The sequence below is a fragment of the Pogoniulus pusillus genome, chromosome 17, assembly GCF_015220805.1.
Source record: "Pogoniulus pusillus isolate bPogPus1 chromosome 17, bPogPus1.pri, whole genome shotgun sequence".
NCBI lineage: Eukaryota > Metazoa > Chordata > Aves > Piciformes > Lybiidae > Pogoniulus > Pogoniulus pusillus.
In genome coordinates this window covers 3,487,839-3,512,120 of record NC_087280.1, presented here as the reverse complement: position 1 = coordinate 3,512,120, position 24,282 = coordinate 3,487,839, and the positions used below count along the sequence as shown (strand labels likewise).

Genomic DNA, 24,282 nt, shown 5'->3' with positions numbered 1-24,282 from the left:
AATTTCTCCTGTTAACGTTGAAAATTATTTTTAATTGCTTTTGTACACAGGCCATTTCCAGCCTGGGAGGCAACAGAAGCCTGGAGATCTTGCACTGCTCGCTTGGCTGGCTGCAGCCCAAGGATTTCCCACGTGAGGAAAGTTGAAGAGGGACAGGGATCTGCTGGAGAGGGTCCAGCAGAGGACTAGGAGGATGATGAGGGGACCGGAGGGCGCTGCCTGGTGAGGAGAGGCTGAGGGACATGGGGCTGTTTCGTCTGGAGAAGAGAAGACTGAGAGGGGATTGAATCAATGTCTATACATATCTGAGGGCTGGTCAGAAGTGGGGGGACAGACTCTGCTCATAGAATCATTGAATCACAGTATCAGGCAGGGCTGGAAGGGAGCACAAGGAGCAGGCAGTTCCAACCCCCCTGCCATGCCCAGGGACACCCTACCCTAGAGCAGCCTCACCACAGCCTCAGCCAGCCTGGCCTCAAACACCTCCAGCCATGGGGCCTCAACCCCCTCCCTGGGCAACCCATTCCAGCCTCTCACCACTCTCATCCTGAAGAACTTCCTCCTCACATCCAGGCTGAATCTCCCCATCTCTATTTTTGCTCCATTCCCCCCACTCCTGCCACTACCTGCTCACTGCTCCCTGAGACAGGACAAGCAGCAATGGGTCTAAGTTGCAACACAGGAGGTTCCAGCTCAACACAAGGAGGAACTTCTTGCCTGGAAGGGTCCCAGAGCCCTGGCACAGGCTGCCCAGAGAGGCTGTGGAGTCTCCTTCTCTGGAGCCTTTCCAGCCCTGTCTGGATTTGTTCCTGAGCTAGACTGTGTGGTCCTGCTCTGGCAGGGGGGGTGGACTCGATGACCAGCTTGGGTCCCTTCCAACCCCTCATATCCTGTGAGCCTGTGGGATGGTTAAATAAAAGCAAACCCAAAGCCTGGAGCAGCTAACAGAGCATGATGAGACCTGGCTCCACAGGCTCCTAGCAGGACATGGCCAGCAAAACTGTCACCGTGTGGCTCTGGGCAGCCTGACCTAGTGAGAGGTGTCCTCGCCCATGGCAGGAGGGCTGGAACCAGATGACCCTGAAGGTCCCTTCCAACCCTGGCAGCTGTGTCATCCTGTTTTGTGCTGCCGAGGCAGAGCCCCAGGTGCCTGCCGAAGATGACTTCTGGGGGGAGAGAATTCCGACCCCGCTGGCGGCCTGGGAGGGGCTGCCCAGCCCAGCCCCATCCTCCCAGCAGCGCACAGGGCAATGGCAGCTGGAGGCAGCAGCCTGCGCTCAGGGTCGCTCAGGCTTGGGGACAAGGAGGTGATGGAGGCTGCTTTGCTGGGTGCCATGTCTGGCACCGGGGCAGAGCCGCCGAAAGCCTTGGGAGAGCTGCTGGATACCACAGCCAGACCCAGGCTGGGCCCCGTTTATCCTCTGACCAGCAAGAAGTGAAGCTACTTTCCCTTGCTAGAACTGGGACCACGCAGAGACCATGAGCAGGGACAGCAAAAGTGCCGCACGGGGTCCGCGGCGGCCGGAGCGCCGTTACCGGGGCCGAGAGGACACGCAGGGGCCGCAGCCACAAGCCCTCAAAGCCCCCACGACAGGTCGGGAGGAGGCGGGGCGCAGCCACAGCAGCACCCCCGCCGCGAAATGGCTGCCGGCAGCCCTCGGGCGGGGGCAGGCTAACCCCGCCCCTGCGGCCCTCCCGCCGCCCCGCCGCAGCGCGGTCTGTCCCTTCCGCGCCGCCGTAGCCGCCGCCTCCCGCCCGTCCCCGCTCCCTCCTCTCCGCTCCCGCCCGCAGCGCGCGGTCCGGTGCCCGGAGCGAGCGGTGCGCGCCCCCGGTGCTGCCCGGTGCTCCCCGCCATGCTGGCCTCTGCCGCCGCGCTCCTCCGCCGCTGCGCCGCCGCCGGCCTCCGCTCCACCGTCCGCCGGCCTGCCGGCCCCGCAGGTGAGCAGGCCGCCCGCCGGCCCGCGACCTTTCCCGCCGCTCTGCACCCACCCCTCCCCGGTACGGCTCGGCCCGGGGGCCGGGCGGGGGGGCGATGGCAGGAGGGCGGCGGCGCCCGGCCGGTGTGGCCGTGTCCTTGCGGTGACCCAGCGGCGTCACTCGAGGGCAGGCTGCGGCTGCGGCCTAGTGCGCGCCGCCTCCATCGCGCCCGGCAGCCGCCGCGCTCCCGCCGCCCCCGGTAACCTCCAGCTGTTGCTGTCCCCGCCGCCGCCGGCAGGACACTGGGCCCTTTGCCGGGCCGGTAGGCGGGGGGGCGGTGGCGATCTCCCCGGGTCTCCTGTGAAGGTGACATTGACGGTGACCTCTGCAGCTGGCTGCTCGGGCTTGGCACGGGGGGTCACGGGGGGATACCGGCGCTCTCCTCCGGCCCCGGGGGCGATCGGGACGGGGCAGCTCTGCGCCATCCAGCGCCTGGCTTCCTTTTGCCCCCCTCATTAACACCTCGGTGGTTAGAGAAAGAGCAGCAGCCATAGGCAGTGCGGAGTGAGTTGGGAACCGGAGCTCGAATACGGAGACTGCAGAGGAGGCACTGTCCGCACGGCTCAGTTAATAGCCAGTTAGCAGGCATGAAACCGCCCTGAGCACTGCGTGTGCCTCCGCTGCTGCTCAGGCTTCTCCACGCCGTCGCTAATCGGCAGGCTCCATGTTCTCCTTTCCCAAGGTCTTGTATTACAAACGCCCTCGCTTAACACTCCTGACCCGAGTCGCCGTTGCTGGTGGCCCCGAGCGGTCGTGTTTCGGCCCGGTGAGCACCTTGGGTTCATCTCCCGTGCCCCTGGGTGTAGGTTTACCTTCTGTCGTGCCACAAAGCGTTCTGCAGCCAAGGCACATGGAGCCCTGGGCTGCTTCTTGCCGTTTCCAGTAAATGAATGCTCCTCGTGATGTGTGCTCTCTTTCTGTGCTCGCTAACAGGGAGAGCTGGCAAGTCCTGACGCTTGGGGAGGCTTTAATGTGGCTTTAGATATGTTAAATGGGACCATTTGGGACTTCTCTGGCTCTCGGCAGCCTGTTGAGTTGGCTTGAAAATGCCCCTTTGCCAACGTGCTTGCCCTTTGCTTCTTGAGTTGAGAACTTCCCCCCTAGACAGGTTGGCATGGTTCAGCTGTCACACAGGCATCGGCCCTGTGACGGTGACCTTGATGGACCTCACTGAAATGGGAGGCACCCAGAGTGGCTGGCAGAGTCCTGTCTGCAGAGGAGAGGTAGAAGCCTTAGCGTGGAAGACAAAGGGTGGGAAAGAAGCATCAGCAGTTGACAAACGCATCCTGGAAATCCAGAGTTCAAATTCATCTTTATTTTCAGGATTTTTCTGGTCCAGTTGAGTCCTTCCTTTGTTTAGGACTAAAGGAAGTGGGTTTGTTGAGCACTCAGTGGAAAGAGACTTTAATTTCTTGACTTAAGGGTGGTATTTGAGAGCCACCTAGGCTTTTCTGTAACTGGGATTTGCTAGTACTCTCTAGGCTTTGCTCTGTGTTTAGGAGAAGGAAAAATGTTGTCCTCCAAGTGAGCTTTTCAGTAGTGTCCCCTCACTCCCTCCCTGCCTTCAGGAGTATTTGCAGGGACTGCTGCCCAGAGCTCAGCTCAGCACTGGAGAAAGCAGGGTCAAAGGTGTGATTTGGAGCTGGGGGGAGGATGGGGAATCTCCCTAGGGAACAGCAGAAGAGCATTATCGTCCTGGCTTGGCTGACATTTGGGTTTCCCTTACCTCATTGTGGAGAGAAAACAAAATCAAGCTGTTGGCATGGCATGGGAAGCATTTTGTACACCAAGAACGTAGCTGGAATGTTGGACCATGTTGGATTTTGCCCAAAACCTGGACTGCACTTGGTTTGGGCTGCAGTTGAATGAGCTTAGAGGTTTCTCTTGAAATTAATCCTAGAATCAGTCCAGGTTGGAAGGGAGCACGAGGATCATCTAGATCCAACCCCCCTGCCATGCCCAGGGACACCCTACCCTAGAGCAGCCTCACCACAGCCTCAGCCAGCCTGGCCTCAACCCCCTCCAGCCATGGGGCCTCAACCCCCTCCCTGGGCAACCCATTCCAACCTCTCACCACTCTCCTGCTCAACAACTTCCATCTCATGTGCAGTCTGAACCTACCCATCTACATCTTTGCTCCATTCCCCCCAGTCCTATCACTCCCTCACAGCCTAAAAAGTCCCTTCCCAGCTTTTTTGTAGCCCACTTCAGACCCTGCAAGGCCACAAGAAGATCCCCTGGGAGCCTCCTCTGCTCCAGCCTGCACAGCCCCAGCTCTTTCAGTCTGTGCTCATAGCAGAGCTGCTGCAGCCCTCTGATCAACCCAGTGGCCCTTCTCTGGACACAGATTGCTGTGGACTTTGTTCAAATGTTCCATTATGTTTATGGAGAATTAAGACAGAGTCACAGAATGCAGCAGGTTGGAAGTGACTCTCAAAGGTCATCTCATCCAACCCCTCTGCAGTCAGCAGGGATATCTTTAAGGAGATGCTTTAACAGCATGCTGGGCACTGTGCTCATCAGAGTATATCTGGGAAAGATGCAGTGATACAGCCCAGTTTGGAGTACCCTCATTTAAATGAGGGTTTGGTGGTTGGTTAGTGTGAGTAGTTCATAACACCTGGGAATTGTTTTGGTTGGAAAAGACCTTCAAGATCATCCAGTCTAACCATTCTCTAGCTCTACCAAGCTTGGTGCTAACCCACGTCCCTCAGCACCACATATCTGCCTCTGAAACATTCCAGGGAAGGGGATTCAGCCACTTCTCTGGGCAACCTGTGCCCTGTCTTTGGGAACCTTTTCAGTCAAGAAGTTTCTTCTGATGTCCAACCTAAGCCTCCCTTGGGGCAACTTGAGGCCATTTCTTAGAATCATAGAATGGTTTAGATTGGAAGGGACCTCAAAGCTCATCCAGTTCCAACCTCCTGCCATAGACCTCCCATTAGAACAGGTCGCCCAAGGCCTCATCAAGTCTGGTCCTGAACACCTCCAGGGAGGGAGCAGCCACAACCTCCCTGGGCAACCTGTGCCAATGTCTCACCACCCTCACTGCAAAGAACTTCTTCCTAACATCTAGTTTGAATCTCCCCTCTGCCAGTTCAAACCCATTACCCCTTGTCCTGTCATCACAAGACCTTGTCAGTAGTCCCTCCCCATCCTTCCTGTAGGCCCCCTTCAGAACTGAAAGGCTATAATCAGGTCTCCTCAAAGCTTTCTCTTCTCCAGGCTCCCCAAGGGAGGGGCAGCAGGTGAGGGCTGCACAAGCAGTAGAGAATTCCGTTTCCTCTTGCTACCCAGACAAAACGGGTAAAGGAGGAGACCCAGGAGATGAAGGGGAGTGGAGGCAGGTCTGCCCCCCACAGAGGCAGGGGAGCCCCCTCCTGGTCTTCTCAGTCTTGCCATCTGCCCTTGCACAACAGATAGGGGCACTAGAAACTGAGTATCGTGCAGAGGAGGATGGAGGGGAAAGTCCACCTGCTCAGTTGCCCAGCGTGTGTCAGCCAGCACCAAGAATTAGGTGCAGCAAAGAATCATAGAAGCAGGGAGTAGTTTGGATTGGAAGGGACCTCTGAAGCTCATCCAGTCCAACCCCCTCTGCAGTCAGCAGGGTCATCCCTCAACTAGATCAGGTTGCCCACAGCCCTGTTGAGCCTCACTTTGAATATCTCCAGGAATGGGGCTCCAGCCACCTCCCTGGGCAACCTCTTGCAGTGTTCCACCACCCTCATAGTAAAGAACTTGTTCCTAACATCAAAGCTAAGTCTTGTCCTGTCACTTGTTACTAGGAAGAAGAGACCAACCCCGACCTTATTCCAGCCTCCTTTCAGGGAGTTGTAGAGAGCAAGCTCTAGTTGATGCAAGGTTAAGAAAGAAAAGTGTCTTCCTGTCTGTGACTTCTCTGAAGCAGAGCTTGATGCTGGCAAGGTCACAGCTGGTGGGTGACCTCTCTGAACATTAGCAGAGTGAAATGGACAATGGGGAGAGGAAGCAGTCCCTATCCAAGCTGATGTTCTACCTGTGAAGCAGCTTGCAGGCTGCTCGAGCTTTGCAGGGAGGACCCAGCACAGCTCTAGTGAGGGTGGAGCTGGATTTTAATTCCTGTTGGGAAACTCTTCCAGCCTTGGTGGGTTAAACATAAGACCAAAAGATAAAAAACAAAAAGAATACAACTTGTGGTGAAGAGTGGTGCAGAGAGCCACAGTGAGTTCCTGACCGTATCAGCCTTGTTTGTTGGAGTGCAACCTACTGCAGTGCTTTGTTAGTCATCAAATATTAATGCAATTCCAATCTCAGGATCCAGGGATTTTTCTTGGATAGATCACAGAATGGATCAGGTTGGAAGGGACCCTCAGAGGGACGTTTCCAGGCTGCATGGGTGGGCAGAAGCCAATGGGATGAGATTAAACAAGGCCAAGTGCAGGGTTCTGCCCTTTGGCTACAACAACCCCAAGCAGCACTAGAGGCTGGGGCCAGAGTGGCTGAGAGCAGGCAGGCAGAGAGGGAGCTGGGGGTGCTGGCAGAGAGGAGCTGCAGAGGAGGCAGCAGTGCCCAGGTGGGCAGCAGAGCCAGTGGCATCCTGGGCTGGCTCAGGAGCGGTGTGGGCAGCAGGACAAGAGAGGTTCTTGTGCCCCTGTGCTCAGCACTGCTCAGGCCACCCCTGCAGTGCTGTGTCCAGTTCTGGGCTCCTGAATTGTAGAGAGCTGTTGAGGTGCTGGAAGGTGTTTGGAGAAGGGCAGCAAGGCTGGGGAGGGGCCTGGAGCACAGCCCTGTGAGGAGAGGCTGAGGGAGCTGGGGGGGTGCAGCCTGCAGCAGAGGAGGCTCAGGGCAGAGCTCATTGCTGCCTGCAGCTGCCTGCAGGGAGGCTGTAGCCAGCTGGGGTTGGGCTCTGCTGCCAGGCAGCCAGCACCAGAGGAAGGAGACACAGCCTTGAGCTGTGCCAGGGCAGGTCTAGGCTGGCTGTGAGGAGGAAGTTGTTGTCAGAGAGAGTGATTGGCATTGGAATGGGCTGCCCAGGGAGGTGGTGGAGTGGCTGTTGCTGGAGGTGTTGGATCCAAGCCTGGCTGGGGCACTTAGTGCCATGGTCTGGTTGGTTGGGCAGGGCTGGGTGCTAGGTTGGGCTGGCTGAGCTTGGAGCTCTCTTCCAACCTTGATTCTATGACTGGCCAGGGCTGGGTGCTAGATTGGGCTGGGTGAGCTTGGAGCTCTCTTCCAAACTGCTTGATTCTATGATCTTGTTCCACCCCTTAGATGTGGAGGCAGCAGTGTTTTTTTTCATTCTTTTTTTTTGGTCTCCTTCAACCCTTCATTAGCCTGTTGGAAAAAATCTCTCTGATCCTTTTGGTTTTGAGAGCCTTTAGGGTTAGAGTCAGCTCCTTTTGCACAGATCCCTAAAGCCATTTTCAAACAAGCTTCTGAATTTGTGGTGGAGTTGGGGACCAGCAGTTCGTTGCTGTTGAGTCATCCATCAAAGTCAGCCTGTTAGTTGGGAAATCTACTTTTCCTGGCTTACAAAATCAGCTTTGGAGCAAATTTTGTAAGTAGGAGGTTACTCCAGGATAAACTAATGTGTTCATCTTAAGTGGATAACAATATAACTGTTATGGGTTGAAGGAGAGTCACAGTGTTAGGGGCTGGAAGGGAGCTTCAGATAGATCATTGAGTCCAACTCCCCTGCCAAAGCAGGATTCCTGTAGCTAAACTCCTTGGATTGACAAAGGTGTGAGAATGGTCCAGTGTGTGGGACAGAACAAGCATGATGCTTCATGTACATGGATGTTGCATTTCTCTGGCTTGACTCTAGGAAGAGGGAAAATTCCTGTGTTCCATAGAAACAGGGACCCCAGAAAGCTCTTTTCAAGGACTGGTTATACAGAGTTGATGTTCTCCTGTGTGTCCTCCTCTCATTAATTAATCCTGCTCTGTCCAAAGGACCTAGAATGACTTCAGAAGCCTAATGTAGAGCAGAAGGTAGACACCTTGCCACAGAACACAGCTTTTAGTTAGCTATATTCATCTTGGGCTGAGGACTAATTCGGCCTGAGGACTAATTCAGACTGAGGATGAATCCATGCTGACTCCAGGGAGCAAAATTGGTGGTTTATGGGTTTTGGTCAGAGTTCTTTTTGGCTTGCTCAGAGTCCCTTCCTTTCTTTTTGCCCTCAGCTGTACTGCATGCCCGCTGCTACTCCCATGGGTCACAAGAATCAGATGAAGAATTCGATGCTCGCTGGGTGACTTATTTCAACAAGCCAGATATCGATGCCTGGGAGCTCAGGAAAGGTAAGTTGAAGGAAAGAGGAAGAACTGATCATCTTGTAACCCAGAATTAACTTTAATCTTGCTGTTGGATAGCAGAAGTACTGAGAACTATGAGCGTGGTGTGGGAGAGAAATCCTGTAAATACCCAGTCAGGGTGAGGCACTCTGTGAGCCTTATTTGTTGCCTCTCTGTTCCTGTGTGCCTATGCTTGTAAGTTTTAGTGCTCCAGAACAGGCATTTTAACATCTAGGTGGGGGAGAAATAAATGTTTGCTCTGAGGAAAGCATATTTGAGCTCAGCTGTTGCTTTGTGTACAACCACACACACATTCCTTTGGACTTTGACTCCGTGGCTCGGCCTTACCTCACTGTAGACTGTGTGGTCGCCTCCTGCTGTTATTTGCTGTGAAATTGCCAGCTCCTGTTAAATTAACCCCAATTAGGGCTTTAAAATGTGTTTTCATAACAGCCAGAGGGATCGTGCCAGCATCACTTGGATGACAAGGTGTTGGCCTCTTCCCTTGGGAGGGAGAGGAAGGAATAGGCAGCAGCTTGAGTTGTAGGGATGAAGTAATTTCCTTTTCTTCATGATTCCCTAACTGATGTGCTGTGTGCCAGAGCCTGCCTTCTTTTGGGAGCATGGTTCCAACTGGGATTTCATGAAATCCACTTAAAATATCTGAACATCTACAGCAGTGAGAGGGAGAAAAGCAACAGAAAACCTTCGGCTCTCCACGTGTGTCCTCAAAATTGTATTCAGCTTGTAATGGTGCAGTAATACTTCGTCCTTCCACGGAGGGGAGCAAAGTGGTGCTCAGCAGGTGCCTTTTCTTGGCACGATGCACTGAAGCCAAGTTCCTCTTGCTCTTTCTTTCCGTGCACAGGCATAAACACGCTGGTGGGTTATGACCTGGTTCCTGAACCAAAAATCATCGACGCAGCTCTGAGGGCATGCAGACGGTTAAATGACTTTGCCAGTGCTGTCCGCATCCTAGAAGTTGTAAAGGTGAGTGGAGTGGCAGCCTGGGGTGTAACTGCTGTGTTGGAGTTGCTGGAAGCCCAGCAGCAGAGGAGTTTTTCTTGGCTTGCTGGTGGTGGTGTGAAGGGAATCCACTATTTCCTGCTGCCAGAATCAATAGCTTCATTGTGAGTGTGTTCTCGGTGGCCTGACATAATCGTTCTGAGGCAGCACAGCTACGAGTAAAATACTCTTTCTTGTAGTAATAGGATGAAGGGCAATGGCTTCAGACTAGAGAAAAGACTTAAACTGGATGTTAGGAGCAAGTTCTGCACCATGAGGGTGGTGGAACACTGCAAGATGTTGCCCAGGGAAGTAGCTGAGGCCCCATCTATGGAGATATTCAAGGTGAGGCTTAACAGGGCTCTAGGCAACCTGATCTAGTTGAGGATGTCCCTGCTGACTGCAGGGGGAGTTGGACTGGGCGACCTTTGGGGGTCCCTTCCAACCCAGACCATTCTATGATTCACAAAAGATGCTGACTCTGGTGGGAAAGTCTTTAAGGATTTCTCTCCCTTTGTTTTGTTTCTTTACTGAGCAGTACTAGAAGCATCTCAGGCAAAGGCAGCACTGAGCTGGCTGGGAGGAGTGACTGGGGGGAGCTGTGCAGGCTTGAGAAACAGCATAAACCAGCACTTTGAAACCTGAGCCCAACTTTCACTGAAGAGGGGAGTTGATGTGGGTGGGAATGGAGCCAGGAGTTCCATTTCAGTCACAGAAGCCAACAGCTTTGCTCTTCCAACTGCAAAGGACAGATGTGGAGGTCTTTTTGTTAGCTGTCAAATGCACTGACTTAAAACTTGATTCCACAGCCAGTGGCTTCTCAAGTTTGCCATTTCTGCTTTCTGTGTGCTTGTGTAAAACTGAAACCCTTGTCAGTGGTTTTAGAGATGTAAGACCAATGGAAGAAAGCTTTCATCGTGCCTTATCTCTTTGGGGTTTCCTTCTGTCCTTTCGTCCCCACAGCTCTGCTTGTCAGAACCTGGGGACAAACATATACTCTTCCTAGTGCTCCACTTAAATATCACTCAAGGGGTGATGGTTTTCCCTTGATTTTCAAGCAAGGTTTCTCTTAGGTCTGCTTCAAATTTTGTTCCTAGTTTCCTGATGAGAAACCATTTTCATACCCTTTCCTAAGCTGTAAGCATTTTGTTCCTAGTTTCATGATGAGAAACCATTTTCATACCCTTAGCTAAGGTGTAAGCACTCCTTGGGCTAGTTTGCAGAGCAGGAGATGGGTCAGGCCACAGATCCTTTTGTGAACAGCCCAGACTGCAAACCTCACCAGCATCTGGTGGACCTTGCCAGCGTCTTGCTGTGGAAATAACACCATTTCTTTTTTTGTTTAGGACAAGGCAGGACCTCACAAGGAAATCTATCCCTATGTTATCCAGGAACTTAGACCAACTTTGAGTGAACTGGGAATTTCCACTCCAGAGGAACTGGGCCTGGACAAGGCATAAACCTTATCGGTAAGGGATGCTGTTGCTTCTGAGACTCTTGGCATGGGACTCCAGTGCCCTACAACTCTCCTGGCAAGGACAGAGCCCTTCCTTGTCTTCATGAGTGTTTGAAAGGCTGGAAAGCTCAAGCTTGTAATGCCATTCTCCAAATAAATAACCTTTGTAAGTACAGGTCTCCTTGAAAAAAGGTATCACCCCTTTTCAAAGGTGGCTTCCAAAAGGAACAGTGCAATTCCCTAAGGGAACAGTGTGGTTGGTCACCATACCCAACCTCCCAGAAATTCCTAGAGAGGAGCTGCCAGACAGTGGTTGTTGCAGCACCCAGGCAGTGTGTTGACCTCTGCATCCCATCAACTTGTCCACCATCAGTGTTTTTAGCAAATGGCTGGATCATTTCCACCAGGAATGCACAAACTTAGTCTTGGAAGGCCAGATTGTTTTTAACTGTTTGTTTGTTTGCAGAGCTGAGCTTAGTACTTCCTAAATTTGAAAGCAACTGTGATGAAGATGTTTAGATCTTCATCGTAAACCAAGCCTCTCACATGAAGGTGTTGTTATTAAATAGCAGCTGCTCTGATTGATGAGGAGTTCAGATTAAAGGCAAGACCTTGACGTGCTCTAATCCTAGACTAAAATTAAGCCCTAAATAAATCGTGGTGGAAGCCATGCTTAGTAAAAGCAGACTCTTAATGCAGTCTCTTCAGGAAATGGCCGATCTCAGACTGCAAATAGCTCTTAATTCTGGATGTCTTTAGTCTGTGCCCTCCTTCCTCTGGGGCACTGTGTTCTGGTGTAAGGGAGGACTGAGGCAGTAGTACTGGGAGTGCATGGACCGCATTTGGTGGGCTGGGGGTTAAACTGGGCTTTGAGTGTAAGAGTGAGTGATGGAAATAATTCACCTGAGATCCCATGGAAACCCTGTGGGAATCCTGAGCTGCTGCTGTAATGTTTTTGTGTTCTCTCCAAGGTGCATTGCTCAAGCATTTCCCTGATGCCGTCGGATTGTACCACAGCGCCTGGAGACACATGTTAAAATATTACCTTGATTGAAATGACTTCTTCCTTTATTGAGTCACAATGTATGTGATGGGAAGTTGGACCTAATAAAGGAAAAACTGGTTTGACTGATGTGCTGGTGCATGTGGTTATTTTGGGTTTAGGAGGAAAAGGAACAAACCAAAGGGATGAGGCTGAACAAGGCCAAGGGCAGGGTTCTACACTTTGGCCACAACAACCCCAAGCAGTGCTACAGACTGGGGCCAGGCAGAGAGGGAGCTGGGGGTACTGGGAGATAGTAGCTGAAGGTGAGGCAGCAGAGTGCCCAGGTGACCAAGAGAGCCAATGGCATCCTGGGCTGGCTCAGGAACAGTGTGGCCAGCAGGATAAGGAAGATTATTCTGCTCCTGTACTCAGCACTGGTCAGGTCATACCTTGAGTGCTGTGTCCAGCTCTGGGCTCCTCCATTGCAGAGAGATGCTGAGGTGCTGGAAGGTGTTGAGAGAAGGGCAGCAAGGCTGGGGAGGGGCCTGGAGCACAAGCCCTGTGAGGAGAGGCTGAGGGAGCTGGGGGTGTGCAGCCTGCAGAAGAGGAGGCTCAGGGCAGAGCTCATTGCTGTCTGCAGCTACCTGAAAAGGAGGTTGTAGCCAGGTGGGGCTGGACTCTTCTGCCAGGCAAGCAGCACCAGAAGAAGGGGACACAGCCTGAAGCTGTGCCAGGGCAGGTCTAGGCTGGATGTTAGGAGGAAGTTCCTGGCAGAGAGAGTGATTGGCATTGGAATGGGCTGCCCAGGGAGGTGGTGGAGTGGCTGTGGCTGGAGGTGTTGAAGCCAAGGCTGGCTGGGGCACTTAGTGCCATGGTCTGGTTGGTTGGGCAGGGCTGGGTGCTAGATTGGGCTGTCTGAGCTTGGAGCTCTCTTCCAACCTGCTTGATGCTTTGATTCTATGATTCTCAAACAAACTGTTAAATGTGCTCTGCCAAGGAGGCTTAAGAGATTATAACCATGTAAGAGATTATCATAGAATTGTTTTGTTTGAAAAAGACCTCTAAGTGATCAACCTAGCACCACCACGATCAATAAACCATGTCCCAAAGTGCCATGTCCATACACCTCTTGAACACCTCCAGGGATGGTGCTGGTGGCTTTGTCAAGCATTTGGCTTCACCTTTGGAAAGGGACAAGTAAGGACCCATCCAGGGGACATGGTGATGCTCTGGTCCAGCCTGCTCTGGAGAGGTGGAGGAGAAGAACTTTGCAGACTCCCTGGACCTCAGAGGAGTCATGTCCCTGTGATGAGGTGGAGGCTTGAAAGCACCAAGTTGTTGGGAGGCTCCTGGTTGCCCCGGCTGTACTTTGGCTGGGGTGTGGCTGGGCTGGGATCTGCTCCAGGATCTGAGGAATCATAGAATCAACCACTTTGGAAGAGACCTCCAAGATCATCCAGTCCAACCTAGCACCCAGCCCTATCCAGTCAACTAGATCATGGCACTAAGTGCCTCATCCAGTCTTTTCTTGAACACCTCCAGGGACGGTGCCTCCACCACCTCCCTGGGCAGCCCATTCCAATGCCAATCACTCTCTCTGGGAAGAACTTCTTCCTAACATCCAGCCTAGACTTTCCCCAGCACAACTTGAGACTGTGTCCCCTTGTTCTATTGCTGGTTGCCTGGGAGAAGAGGCCACCCTCCACCTGGCTACAATGTTCTTTCAGGTAGTTGTAGACAGTAACAAGATCACCGCTGAGCGTCCTCTGCTGCAGGCTGCACACCCCCAGCTCCCTCAGCCTCTCCGCATAGGGTTTGTGTTTTCCTCTCCGTCCTGTCGCGGACAGGGCTTTGAGCAGAACGAAGGAGGGGAAAAGCAAATCCCCACAAGAAAGATGGCATCTTGAAGGAAGCGAGGGTTCTGTGTAGGGAACGGGCTCTCCGTGCCGCAGCAGCAGCTGTGCCAGGCGGAATGAGCCCATGCCCGTCCCGGCGTCCCCCCAGCTCCCCGGGACGCCGCTCTACGCACGCGTGGCGCAGGGGCCTGCCACACCCCGCCTTCTATTGGCTGCGTGCCGCCGCTGAGCGCTGCCATTGGCTGGCGGCGCAGGGGGGCGGGGCGGAGGCGGGGCAATAGCGGCCATGGCGACGGGCGGCGGCGGAGGGGCCGGGGCTGGTCCCGGGACCGGTCCCGGAGCTGGGCTTGGTCCCGGTTCCGCCGCCAGTGGAGCTGGCGTGCGACGAGGCCCGGGGGTGCGTGCAGGGAGCGGAGGATATGGCGTGTGTATGGGAAATATGAGGCAGTGCAGGGGATGTGCATGGGGGCTGCGGGGCTGCGATGTGTGCGTGGGGCAGTGCAGGGGATGTGCATGGGGGCTGCGGGGCTGCGATGTGTGCGTGGGGCAGTGCAGGGGATGTGCATGGGGGCTGCGGGGCTGCGATGTGTGCGTGGGGCAGTGCAGGGGATGTGCATGGGGGCTGTGGTGCTGGGATGTGTGCGTGGGGCAGTGCAGGGGATGTGCATGGGGGCTGCAGGGCTGGGATGTGTGCGTGGGGGCTGCGGGGCTGGGATGTGTGCGTGGGGCAGTGCAGGGGATGTGCATGGGGGCTGCAGGGCTGGGATGTGTGCGTGGGGGCTGCGGGGCTGGGATGTGTGCGTGGGGCAGTGCAGGGGATGTGCATGGGGGCTGTAGGGCTGGGATGTGTGCATAGGGCAGTGCAGGGGATGTGCATGGGGGCTGCAGGGCTGGGATGTGTGCGTGGGGCAGTGCAGGGGATGTGCATGGGGGCTGCAGGGCTGGGATGTGTGCATAGGGCAGTGCAGGGGATGTGCATGGGGGCTGCAGGGCTGGGATGTGTGCGTGGGGCAGTGCAGGGGATGTGCATGGGGGCTGCAGGGCTGGGATGTGTGCATAGGAGGTGTGCATAGGTGAGGTGTGCATAGGTGAGGTGTAGGGCTGAGGTATCAGGACAGAGCTGATCTATAGCTGGAGTATGTGCATGGGGGTGGGGCAGGGCCAAGATTTCTGCATAGGGGTGGAACAGGGCTGTGGTATGTGCATAGGGATGGTATAGTGCTAGGGTGTCTGTGTGTGGGTGGTATAGGGCCAGGGTATCTGCATGGGGCTGTATGGGTCTGGGGTATCTGCACAGGGATGCTACAAGGCTGGGGTATTTGGGGGGGGGGGATATAGGGCTGAGGCATTTGCATGAGGGGGCACTGGGGGCTATGTGCCTGGGGCTGTGTGTGTGCAGAGGGCAGGTGTGCAGGGCTGTAGGGCTGGAGTATGTGTGTGGGGCAGTATGGGGTGCGTGCATGCATGGTATAGGTCTGGGCATCTGCACAGGGGCAGCATGGGGTATGTGTGGGGCAGCATAGGGCTGGAATGTGTGCACAAAGAAGTGACAGAGGGTTAGGGGGCGTGCAATGGGCTATGGAGAGTGTACAGGTGGAGGTCCAGGGCAGGGCCTTGTCTAAGGGGGGGCTGTCTGGGGGGCACAGCTGTAGAGAGAGGTCTGGGTGCCTGTGTGGTTTAATGCAGATACCTGGGCAGCCCCAGCTCCCTGTGGGTTATTCCCTCCTGTAAGGCTCTGTCCTGCTAATCCCAGCTCAGGGCACTGAGCTAATCCCAGCTGTGCTCTGTGATCAGCATCTCAGGGCCTGTCTGGCTTCTCTCTGGTAACTGCTTGCTCTAATTTCCCATCCCTCCTGCACCAACTGTCCTCAACACTCCTGTTTTCTGCTTTTACTTGGCATCACCATTCCCAAATAATGCCTTCAGCAGCCAATACAGCTGCTTCTGCCTCTTCCTCACAGTACGGAACTGTCCCCTACAGCTCTGCCCAGCTGACATGGTGGCAGATATCCCCACTGCCCTTCAGTTCCTCAAGAACAAACAGGTGCTTTGAGATGACTCCAGTTTACTTCACCCTCACAGATGAAAGTCCTCCTAAATGTGCTGCTCTCCCTTGCTTTTCAGCTCACTTGGGCTGAAAGCAAGAGGCCGAACAAGGCGATGGACGTGGTGGAGAAAAGAGGACCCTACATCATGAGCAAGCCTCCCTCCCTTCACACCAAGCTCCGTAAGTGATGGGTGGTGGCATCCAAGGGTTCTGTTGGAGTCTGGGGAGACATTCTGCATATCCCACTGAGGGCAGGACTGACCAAAAGGCCTTTTTATTCCTGGTTGGGAGAAAACCATACAAAAGCCTCAGCAAAAACCCCTCATGGAATGCACTGTAATGCCCCTCATGCTCTTATGACCTTTAATACCCTTTACTGTAATACTCCTTTAATACTGTACTTTAATACTTCTTTACTGTAAGGGTCCCAGAGCACTGGCACAGGCTGCCCAGAGAGGTTGTGGAGTCTCCTTCTCTGGAGCCTTTCCAGGCCTGTCTGGATGTGTTCCTCTGTGACCTGAGCTAGATTGTTTGGTCCTGCTCTGGCAGGGGGACTGGACTCAATGATCATCTTGGGTCCCTTCCAACACCTAACATCTGTGAGCCTGTGATCCTGTGACCCTGCCACCTCTCCAAAAAGCCCCCTGGGGAGTAGTTTGGGGTGTTTTCAGCTCTGCCCTTGTGCTTGGCTTACAGAGAGGCAGCGGGAGCTGGCGAAGGCAGCACTGCGGAGGCAGGGGCTGCTGGGGGGACCCAAGATGCACCAGCAGAAGCCAGCAGCTAAAAGGTCTGATCCTGTTTTCCTTTCCCCTGGAATAAGTTTTCTCCTTCCTTAGGAAGAATGGGGAACACAGAGGATTGAAAATCTGAAGTGGGGACCTCAGTCCTCTGGCTTTGCTGTGACCAGCAAGCAACCAACAGCACTTTTCTGCCTTGCAAGGGCCCCTGCAGCTGCTTCTCTTTGCTGTGGGGATCAAACTGGGGAGCCTAAAGCTTAGATGAAGTTTATTCTTAGGTTGTGGTGGCCCTGGGCAATACCTGGGTGGGAAGGGCACATTCAAGTTGAAGGTTCCTGCCTTAGCTCCTCAGTCCAGCAGCTTGAGGGTGACAAGTGGTGTCCCTCAGGGGCCTGGGACCTCTGTTTAGTGTCTTTGTTAATGATATAGTGGGATTGAGTGCACCCTCAGCAAGTCTGCAGATGACACTGAGCTTAGTGGTGCAGGTGGCATGCCTGAGGAATGGGATCCATCCAGAGGGACCTGGGCAAGCTTGAGAAGTGAGAACACATGAGGTTGAACAAGGCCAAGTGCAAGGTCCTGCACCTGGGTTGGAGCAACCCCTGGTATTAGCACAGGCTGGAGGATGAAGGACTTGGGGGTGCTGGGAGGTGAAAAGCTGGGTATGAGCTGGCACCAAGTGCTCCTGGCCCAGAGCAAACCCTGTCCTGGGCTGATCCCCAGCAGCATGGGCAGGGAGGGGATTCTGCCCCTCTGTTGTGCTCTGCTGAGATTCCCCTGCACTGCTGGGGCTAGCTCTGGAGCCCTCAGCACAGCAAAGCAGGGACCTGTTTGCAGTGGTCCCAGAGGAGGCCACAACAATGCTGGCAGGGCTGGAAGCCCTCTGCTGTGAGACCAGGCTGAGAGAGTTGGGCTTATTCAGCCTGGAGAAGAGAAGGCTCCAGGGAGACCTTCTGGTGGCCTTGCAGTGCTGAGAGGGGCCAAGAAGAAAGCTGGGGACTGACTTTTGAAGCAGGGCCTGTCATGACAGAACAAGGGATGATTGTTTGACCTAAAAGAGGGAGATTCAAACTGGGGAGAAGGAGGTGTTTGACACTGAGAGTGATGAGACCCTGGCTCACAGAGGTGGTAGATGTCCCATCCTGACTCTGAGCAACCTGCCCTAGTTGCAGATGTCCCTGCTGACTGCAGCGAGGGTGGACTAGAAGACTTTAAAAGATCCCTTTCCACCCAAACCAACCTATGATTCTGGGATTTCCACCCCAAAACACCTGTCCCTGGCTCTCCTCTGCTTGTCAGCAGGTCGGTGAAGTTTAACAAGGGCTACACAGCGCTCAGCCAGACGGCAGATGACAGCCTGGTCTCGCTCGATTCCGACAGGTGGGGACTGAGCAAATACCCCGGGATTGTAGGAGGTGGGGTGGAGGGCTTGCAGGCTCAGAGCTGGCCTTCTGGTGGGGATTCATTTTCCTTTGTCACCTGTAGAGTATCCCCAGTTGTAGCAGGTTCCTCTTGGCAGCGAAGCGCTCCCCTTCTCTCGGGTTTAACAGGTCCCTTGGGATTACACTGCCAGCTTCCTTCTTTGCCCTTGTCCCAGGTTTTACAGGTCCCTTGGGATTCCTTCCTTGCCCCCTCCTAGATTCCTTTTTAATCCATCCCAAGCAAAGATGTTGCTTCCTGGTTGGCTCTGACCATTTCCTTCTTCTCTTAGTGACGGGGAGCAGGGATCCAGATGTTCCTCAGGCTACTCCTCTGCTGAGGCAAGTCCAGTTTGACCCCACCGTTGTAGTCCCCATCCCCTTTACACCTCGGGGTCTGTATGGGAGTGAAGTGAAACATCACCCCTGGGGTGATCAGGAAGCTTGTGCAGTGGATGGGGGTGCATGGGGTTAGGTGTTGGGGTGCTGCAGCCCAGGAGAAGCTCTTGTCTGCTGTGGTTCTGCTGCTTCTTGTCGTACCGAGGCACTGGAGGAAGGCTGTGATGCCCTTCTGTTCACAGTCCTACCCTCTACGAGCCCTGCCACCTAAATTTTGTCTAAGCTGGGGCTCATTTTAACCAGCTGTGCCTTTTTTTGTGTGTTCCCCTCCCCCACTCCCAGCAGGTGAACCAGGACCTGAGCCGGCAGCTGCTGCAGGATGGGTACCACCTGGATGAGGTCCCTGATGATGAAGATCTGGATCTCATCCCCCCAAAACCTGTCACCTCCTCTTCCTGCCCCTGTTGTTTTGGAGAAAACCTCTCCTGTGTGATCCAGTAGCTGCTGCTCAGCCAGGCCCGTGCAAGGACAGGTCAAAATCCAGCACTTTGTGTCCCAGGGGGATGGCTCCTGGTGTCTGTGTCCCATGCTGGGACGGTGACACGAGGAGTGAGTGATGCTGAGGAGTGAGTGATGCTGCGGTGCCACCCGCAGTGAGCAGCAGCAACCTGTCAACCCTCAAGGACTTTTCTTTCTGCTCAGCAGTAGTGGGTAGAGGTGGCACAGTGACGTTTAAGTGGCCTGGCTGGGGTAGGGAGGGAGGAGGGGCAAAGCCTGGGCACCTCCCTGGGAGTGTGAAGGGAAGGAACAGGGGAGTGCTGCTCAGTTCCTTCTTCCTCCTTGAACTGGCCGCGGTGAGGATCAGAACCTGGCACTGGACATGGAGTTACCCTTCCCAGCCCTCCCTGATGAAGAGGTCAAACTGCCCATGGTGTGGGGCCGGACTGGGAAGCCCTGAGATCCCTTTCCTATTTATTTTCACTTTAGTCACCCTGCCTCCCCAGGAGGCTGAGGCCAAGCCAGTGAGGCTGGGGTGAACACTAGCTGGCAACGAGCTGCTGCTTTTACCTGTCTCATGCTGCTCGCAGTTAATTGCTGCTGGGTTCCCTCCTCCCAAAGCCTAGGCTGATTTGAACCAAAGATTGCAGCAGGGAAGATGAGGGGGGAACCCACTGGAGCAGATGGGGACCAGCTCCTGAGCTTGGAGCCTCTGCATTTGTTGTACCCACCAGCAGCTACTGCTCAGGCTGGTACCTCCCTGCTTTCTGCCTCTCGAGTGACCTGTTAAGTTCTGGGTTTGGAGCTGATGGCTTGTTCCAGTTCTCCCCAAAGCTGCTTTGAGGCAGGCAAGGGGCAGCCCAGACTCTCCATGGCCAGCTCTGCACAGCTCCTTTTGGGTACAGATTTTGGGGTGGCTGGCAAATCTATCTGCTGTGAACCTTAAAAGCTGCCTTAAATCATGGTCCTGCTCTACCACACTGGGGACAATCAGCTTCTTATAAAGAACCTTATTTAAATAGTTCCTGTTTAGAAACCCAAACTGGGGTGGTTCAGTGTTTTTCTGGTGTTTCACTTCTTAAAGGGAGCACTTGATAAGTGCTCAGAGGGAGTATTGGTGCTGGGGCAGGGAGCTGAGCTCCACTTCCCCCAGTAGCCCCACTCAGGAGGGCTTTTCCCCCTGACCCAAATGTATTTTGGGAGTGTCTCCTCTGTCACATTTCCCCCCACAGTGTTCTGATTCCCTGTGGAACTGTGTTGTCACCCAGGCTGATGTGAGAGAGTTGCCCCCAGCCACCTCCAGTCTCTGAGCCCTGCAAGCACAAATGCTTCTCCCCATCCTCCTGCTCCCTACACCACACTGCCCTGTGCCAAGGACAAAGTCACCACTTTATTCACAGCACCGGAGGCTCCATCACCCCACCAAGCAGCCCCTCAAGGCCAGGGAAGGGGTGAGAGGACTGCCAGGCTTGGGAAGAACCCACTGAGCATCCAAGAGCAGCAGAAAGCCCCAGCATTGCGTTTTGAGGAGGGGCTGAGCAGAGATGTTTTGGGGCCTGAAGTGCAGAGTTTAGGCCTCCTTGCTGCTCCTGGGTGAGAAGGGAGGGGGAAAAACGTACTAAAAAGGAGTCACCACGTGGCATTAGCAGCACCCAGAGGTGATGATGCTACAAGCTGTGGGGGGAGATGCTCTTCTTCTGCCTGCTCCATGCCACATCCAGGGAGTCGATTGGTGGATTTGCTCTTTCTATACCTCGGGTGCAGGCTGCTTTGGGGCTTTTATAGGTGGAAGGGAAAACTTCCAAGCGAGATGACTTTGCCCAGGCCAGTCTCTATCTACTTAAATACAGAGTGGTGGAGGAGGAGTGTCCCTGGTGCTGCTCAGAGGAGGCAGCAGGCTCGGAAAAGCAGCATTCCATCGGGTGAGGAGAGGTGGAGGGAGATGCTCTCGTTGGCAGAGATGAAGAGCACGGAGCCACGGCGCAGGCTCATTTCCGAGGCCGCCGCCGTGGAGGTGCCCACAGCTGTCCCTTGGATCACCAGCAAGATGCTGGCAGAGTCCACGGCGGAGACGAGGTACAGCTTGATGGAGGCAGGGATCTGCAATGGGAAGGGTCACCATGGCTTCAATCTCCCTCAGCTTTGGAGAGCTGGAAGTGGGACACCCCCACTCCCGCTCTGCTGCAGCCTTTGGTGCACCCAGGATACCCTGTACCTGCAGCAGCCCAAGCACAGGGACCTTGGCTTGGAGGATACCCAAGCTGTACTTCCAAAACCTCTTCCTGGTCCTTCCTCTGCTCAGAGCTGCCAGATAAGGTGAGCAAGCTCTGTGCAGCGGGAAGAGAGAAGCCTGCTGTGCTGCCTGGGGGTGACCCAAACATCTCTCCATCCTGACTGGGGCACTAACAACAAGGGTGAGCAAGCCCACACCAACGAAACTCCAGCCAACACCAAGATGTCCTCCCAAGAGCAGAAACAAGATGGAAGAAAGCTGATGTCCCCCTCCAAGCACCCCCAAGCAGACCTGTCACAGCTCACCTCTATCCTCATGATGGCAAAGTCTGGCACAGGCGGGTCATAGAGGTAGACACTGGGGTCAAGCTGGCTCTGGACAGCTGGGAAGATCTTGGAGCTGCTGGGTGCTGGAGTGTAGTTGAGCATCTCACACAAGGTGAGGACGTCGATGAACTTGGGGGTGAGTCCGGCACGCACCGTGTTATCCGAGCACGCCATGCACTCCACGCAGTCTGCGGGGACGAGGAGCCACAGTCAGACCACCCCAGCCCTCCTGCACATCCCAGGGGGTTCCAACCTTGTGCAGGAGACTATGGTCACCCTAGGGGACAGTCCTGGTGGAACCTTCAGTTAGGAAAGACTCTGGACCACTCAGTTAAAGGACATAGAACTGCTTGAGAGAGTACAGCACAGAGCCACAAGGATGAAGGGAATGGAGTATCTGTTACAAGGAGAGCATGAGGCAGCTGGGGCTTGGGGCTTGGAGAGGAGGAGACTCGGAGGTGACCCCATTCGTGTTTATAAAGATGTAAAGGCTGAGTGCCAGGAGGCTGGAGCCAGGCTCTGTTCACTGATGCCCAATGACAGGGCAAGGGGCAATGGGTAGAAGCTGAGGCATAGGAAGTTCCATTGAAACATAAGGAGGAATTTCTTCACTGTGAAGGTGACAGGACACTGGAACAGGCTGCCCAGGGGCGTTGTGGAGTCTCCCTTTCTGGAGACCTGCCTGGATGTGTTGCTGTGTGATCTGCTCTAGGTGATCTTGCTCTGGCAGGAGGAGCTTTGGAGGTCCCTTCCAGCCCATGCCATTCTGTGACTCTGTGAAAGCCCAGAGCGATGCTCACCTCCTTGCAGGTAGGCATGAGGCTCATTGGCTCCCAGGAACATGGCCTCCCCTGGCTCCAGCCTCACCAGGTTGAGGAAGTAAATAGTGAAGCAGCCGATGTCCCCTGGGTACTGGGAGTGCAGCCGCAGCAGCAGGTCCCCGTTGCTCCCCGACGTGTCCTTCCCTTCCGCCGCTACATGGGAAGAGAGCCGGGAGGGAGCTCCGGGGGTGCCCCGTCCTGACCCTTCCCCTAAACACAGCCCACCCTACCACAGCCGTCCTGGGGGGGCTGCAGTGGGCAGAGAGGCCCCACCTTCCTGAGAAATCCTCTTCACCAGCATGTTCAGCTGGTCAACAAAGAACTTCTTCTCACTCTTCATCAGGCGGGTGAAGCAGACGCGGAGGGCGGCCGAGACGCCGCGGGGGTCGTCGCTGCCGCTGCGCTCCAGCTGCTCTGCGGCCACCTCCCCGATCAGCGCCCGCAGCTCGGGAACACCTGCCAGGGTGGCCAGCCCAAGTCACCCCCGGGACACCACCACAGGGAAACCCAGCGCCTCCGTCCCGAGGTGGTAGAGCCACCATCCCCACCCCAAACCCACTGCAAGGAGGGAAGGTGGGGCCGGGGTCTGACCCCATGCCCACCCTCCCTCGCCGTCCTTACTCTGGAGGAAGGAGACGATCTCCTCCACTGGCCGAAAGCCACACAAGCCCTCGAAGGGAGTGAGAGCGATGGCCATTTCGGGCTTGTGGTTGGCATCAGGATAGTGCTCGGGGAACTGGGCGTGAAGCTTCGCTGCCAGCTCCTGGAGAGAGGGGGCAGAAGAGCTGGGTGACCTCCCCAGGGTCATGGGGTCCGGCTGGGGCTGTCCCCCCAGGGGTTCTCCCTACCTTGTTGGGGTGCGCCTGGATGGAGAGGGCAGTGTTGACTGACAGCACCTTGAAGAGGAAGGGCAGGGTATCCTGGAAGGCGTCCTTCACCTTAGCCCCCAGGCAGGCAGGGTTGTCAGCAATCCACTGGCCCAAGGTCTTTTGAGGGATGCGGTTATCCCGGATAACAGCATCACCCCGAGGGTGTGTGCCCATCCAGAGCTGTGGGAGACAGACAGATGGACCTCTCAGCTGGGCAGCCAACAGCCATGACTTTGGCTTTTCCTTGAGGCTTCTTGGCCCTGGAGGTGATCAGTGTGGCCAAGGCAGCTCCCTCGGTGGCTGAGTCACACCGGGCAGCTTCTCTCCTCCTCCCTGGGGACCAGTCAAGGCGAGAGGATCCCCAGCCCTTCCCAAGCTGGCCAGATCCTGGATGGCAGAGTTGTAGCCAGTTGGGATAGACACAGGGATTGGATGGACAGAGCCAGGCACTCACCTCTGCATATGGCTGGTCGGGCTGGATCTGGACCAAGGGGTCACTGCTGGCCAGCAGCTTGGCCACCTCACTCTCCAGGCCCAGCTTCCCCCAGGAGTAGTTCTGCACGGCGCAGGAGAGGGGGAACACTGCGGGAGGCAGCCAGACATTAGAGAGGAGGGGAAGACAGAAATAGCACTCTTCCTACCACCCCCCAAACGCTCCCGGGCATCCAGACAGTCCCAAGCCCTCCGGTGCGGAGTGTGAAGGGGACAGGACAGGGAGGGACCGAGGGCTTTTGGCAGGGTAGGGGCACTGAGGGGGCAATTTTGTATCATCAGGCTGAGGACTTGAGGGCTGCGGGCTGCAATGCCTCTGTCCCACCGTCCTGGGGGACCTGGGGTGTAGGGGGGAGGTCTATCCCCGTGGGGGTGACCTGCCCACCCAAAAGTCCCCATCCCACGCGGGATCGAACCCCACGAGGGACAGCCTTTTTCCTCGGGGGGTGCCCCGAGAACAGCCTCTAGCCCAAGTCCCGGGAGGTGCTCTCCGCCCCGCCACCCCCCCTTCCCGGGCCCCGCTCACCGCGGATCTCCGCCATAGCTCGACCGGCACACGAGAGGGCACAGCAGGGCAGAGCAGGCCGGGAGCCGTAGTCCCACAGCGGCGGCTCCGGTCGCCGGCACCGCCTCCCCCCCCGGCTCGGGCGGGGCAGGGTAGGGCAGGGCCCTACAGACACCCTATAGCGCCCACTCGGAAGCGCTGTGGGGCTGCGCGGCCGCAGGGGCACTGTCCGGGCGGGGGCACCTCCGCAAGGGCTGCGGAGGGCTATAGGGGATGCGCTCTTCTATAGGGGCTGAACTACAGGGGGCGAGCTATAGGGGGTGAGCTACAGGGGGCGTTCAAAAGGGCTGAGCCATAGAGGATACTCTACAGGGAGCGGCCTGCGGCTCCTATGGGAACCCCCCCTGCAGAGCCTGCCCCCGACAGCTCCCTCTATAGGAGCCCC

The 24,282-nt window shown here is 55.6% G+C and overlaps 3 protein-coding genes across 4 annotated transcripts; 2 read left to right on the top strand and 1 right to left on the bottom strand.

Moving 5' to 3' along the window:
- The first annotated feature begins 1,807 nt into the window (after positions 1-1,807).
- LOC135182817 (cytochrome c oxidase subunit 5A, mitochondrial) lies at positions 1,808-11,843 on the top strand. Its single transcript, XM_064157281.1, has 5 exons — positions 1,808-1,938; positions 8,140-8,256; positions 9,119-9,240; positions 10,602-10,724; positions 11,683-11,843. Exons 1-4 carry the CDS (start codon positions 1,854-1,856, stop codon positions 10,713-10,715), a joined length of 438 nt encoding a protein of 145 aa, XP_064013351.1. The 5' UTR covers positions 1,808-1,853; the 3' UTR covers positions 10,716-10,724; positions 11,683-11,843.
- Positions 11,844-13,829: 1,986 nt separating this feature from the next.
- Positions 13,830-18,715, top strand: FAM219B (family with sequence similarity 219 member B). Of its 2 annotated transcripts, none has more exons than XM_064157280.1 (6): positions 13,830-13,949; positions 15,677-15,779; positions 16,296-16,386; positions 17,639-17,716; positions 18,048-18,096; positions 18,436-18,715. In XM_064157280.1, the coding sequence occupies exons 1-6, from the start codon at positions 13,839-13,841 to the stop codon at positions 18,592-18,594; spliced, it is 591 nt and encodes a 196-aa protein (XP_064013350.1). In that variant the 5' UTR covers positions 13,830-13,838; the 3' UTR covers positions 18,595-18,715. The 2 variants fall into 2 exon arrangements, with proteins under 2 accessions (XP_064013350.1, XP_064013349.1); XM_064157279.1 differs by having other exon boundaries at positions 15,635-15,779.
- A 1,244-nt stretch (positions 18,716-19,959) lies between these two features.
- Positions 19,960-24,221, bottom strand: MPI (mannose phosphate isomerase). Its single transcript, XM_064157277.1, has 8 exons — positions 23,859-24,221; positions 23,295-23,422; positions 22,820-23,020; positions 22,593-22,734; positions 22,245-22,427; positions 21,951-22,124; positions 21,130-21,338; positions 19,960-20,691 (listed from the first exon to the last, which is right to left on the bottom strand). The coding sequence occupies exons 1-8, from the start codon at positions 23,872-23,874 to the stop codon at positions 20,473-20,475; spliced, it is 1,272 nt and encodes a 423-aa protein (XP_064013347.1). The 5' UTR covers positions 23,875-24,221; the 3' UTR covers positions 19,960-20,472.
- Positions 24,222-24,282: the final 61 nt, after the last annotated feature.

Coding starts and splice junctions, on each gene's coding strand:
- FAM219B (XM_064157279.1), top strand. CDS start 13,839: ATGGCGACGGGCGGCGGCGGAGGGGCCGGGGCTGGTCCCGGGACCGGT. Junction 17,717..18,047: donor GTCTCGCTCGATTCCGACAG/GTGGGGACTGAG, acceptor TTCTTCTCTTAG/TGACGGGGAGCAGGGATCCA. Junction 18,097..18,435: donor CAGGCTACTCCTCTGCTGAG/GCAAGTCCAGTT, acceptor CCCCACTCCCAG/CAGGTGAACCAGGACCTGAG.
- LOC135182817 (XM_064157281.1), top strand. CDS start 1,854: ATGCTGGCCTCTGCCGCCGCGCTCCTCCGCCGCTGCGCCGCCGCCGGC. Junction 8,257..9,118: donor TGCCTGGGAGCTCAGGAAAG/GTAAGTTGAAGG, acceptor TTCCGTGCACAG/GCATAAACACGCTGGTGGGT. Junction 9,241..10,601: donor GCATCCTAGAAGTTGTAAAG/GTGAGTGGAGTG, acceptor TTTTTTGTTTAG/GACAAGGCAGGACCTCACAA.
- MPI (XM_064157277.1), bottom strand. Junction 23,021..23,294: donor CCGACCAGCCATATGCAGAG/GTGAGTGCCTGG, acceptor TGTCTCCCACAG/CTCTGGATGGGCACACACCC. Junction 22,125..22,244: donor GAAGAGGATTTCTCAGGAAG/GTGGGGCCTCTC, acceptor CTTCCCATGTAG/CGGCGGAAGGGAAGGACACG.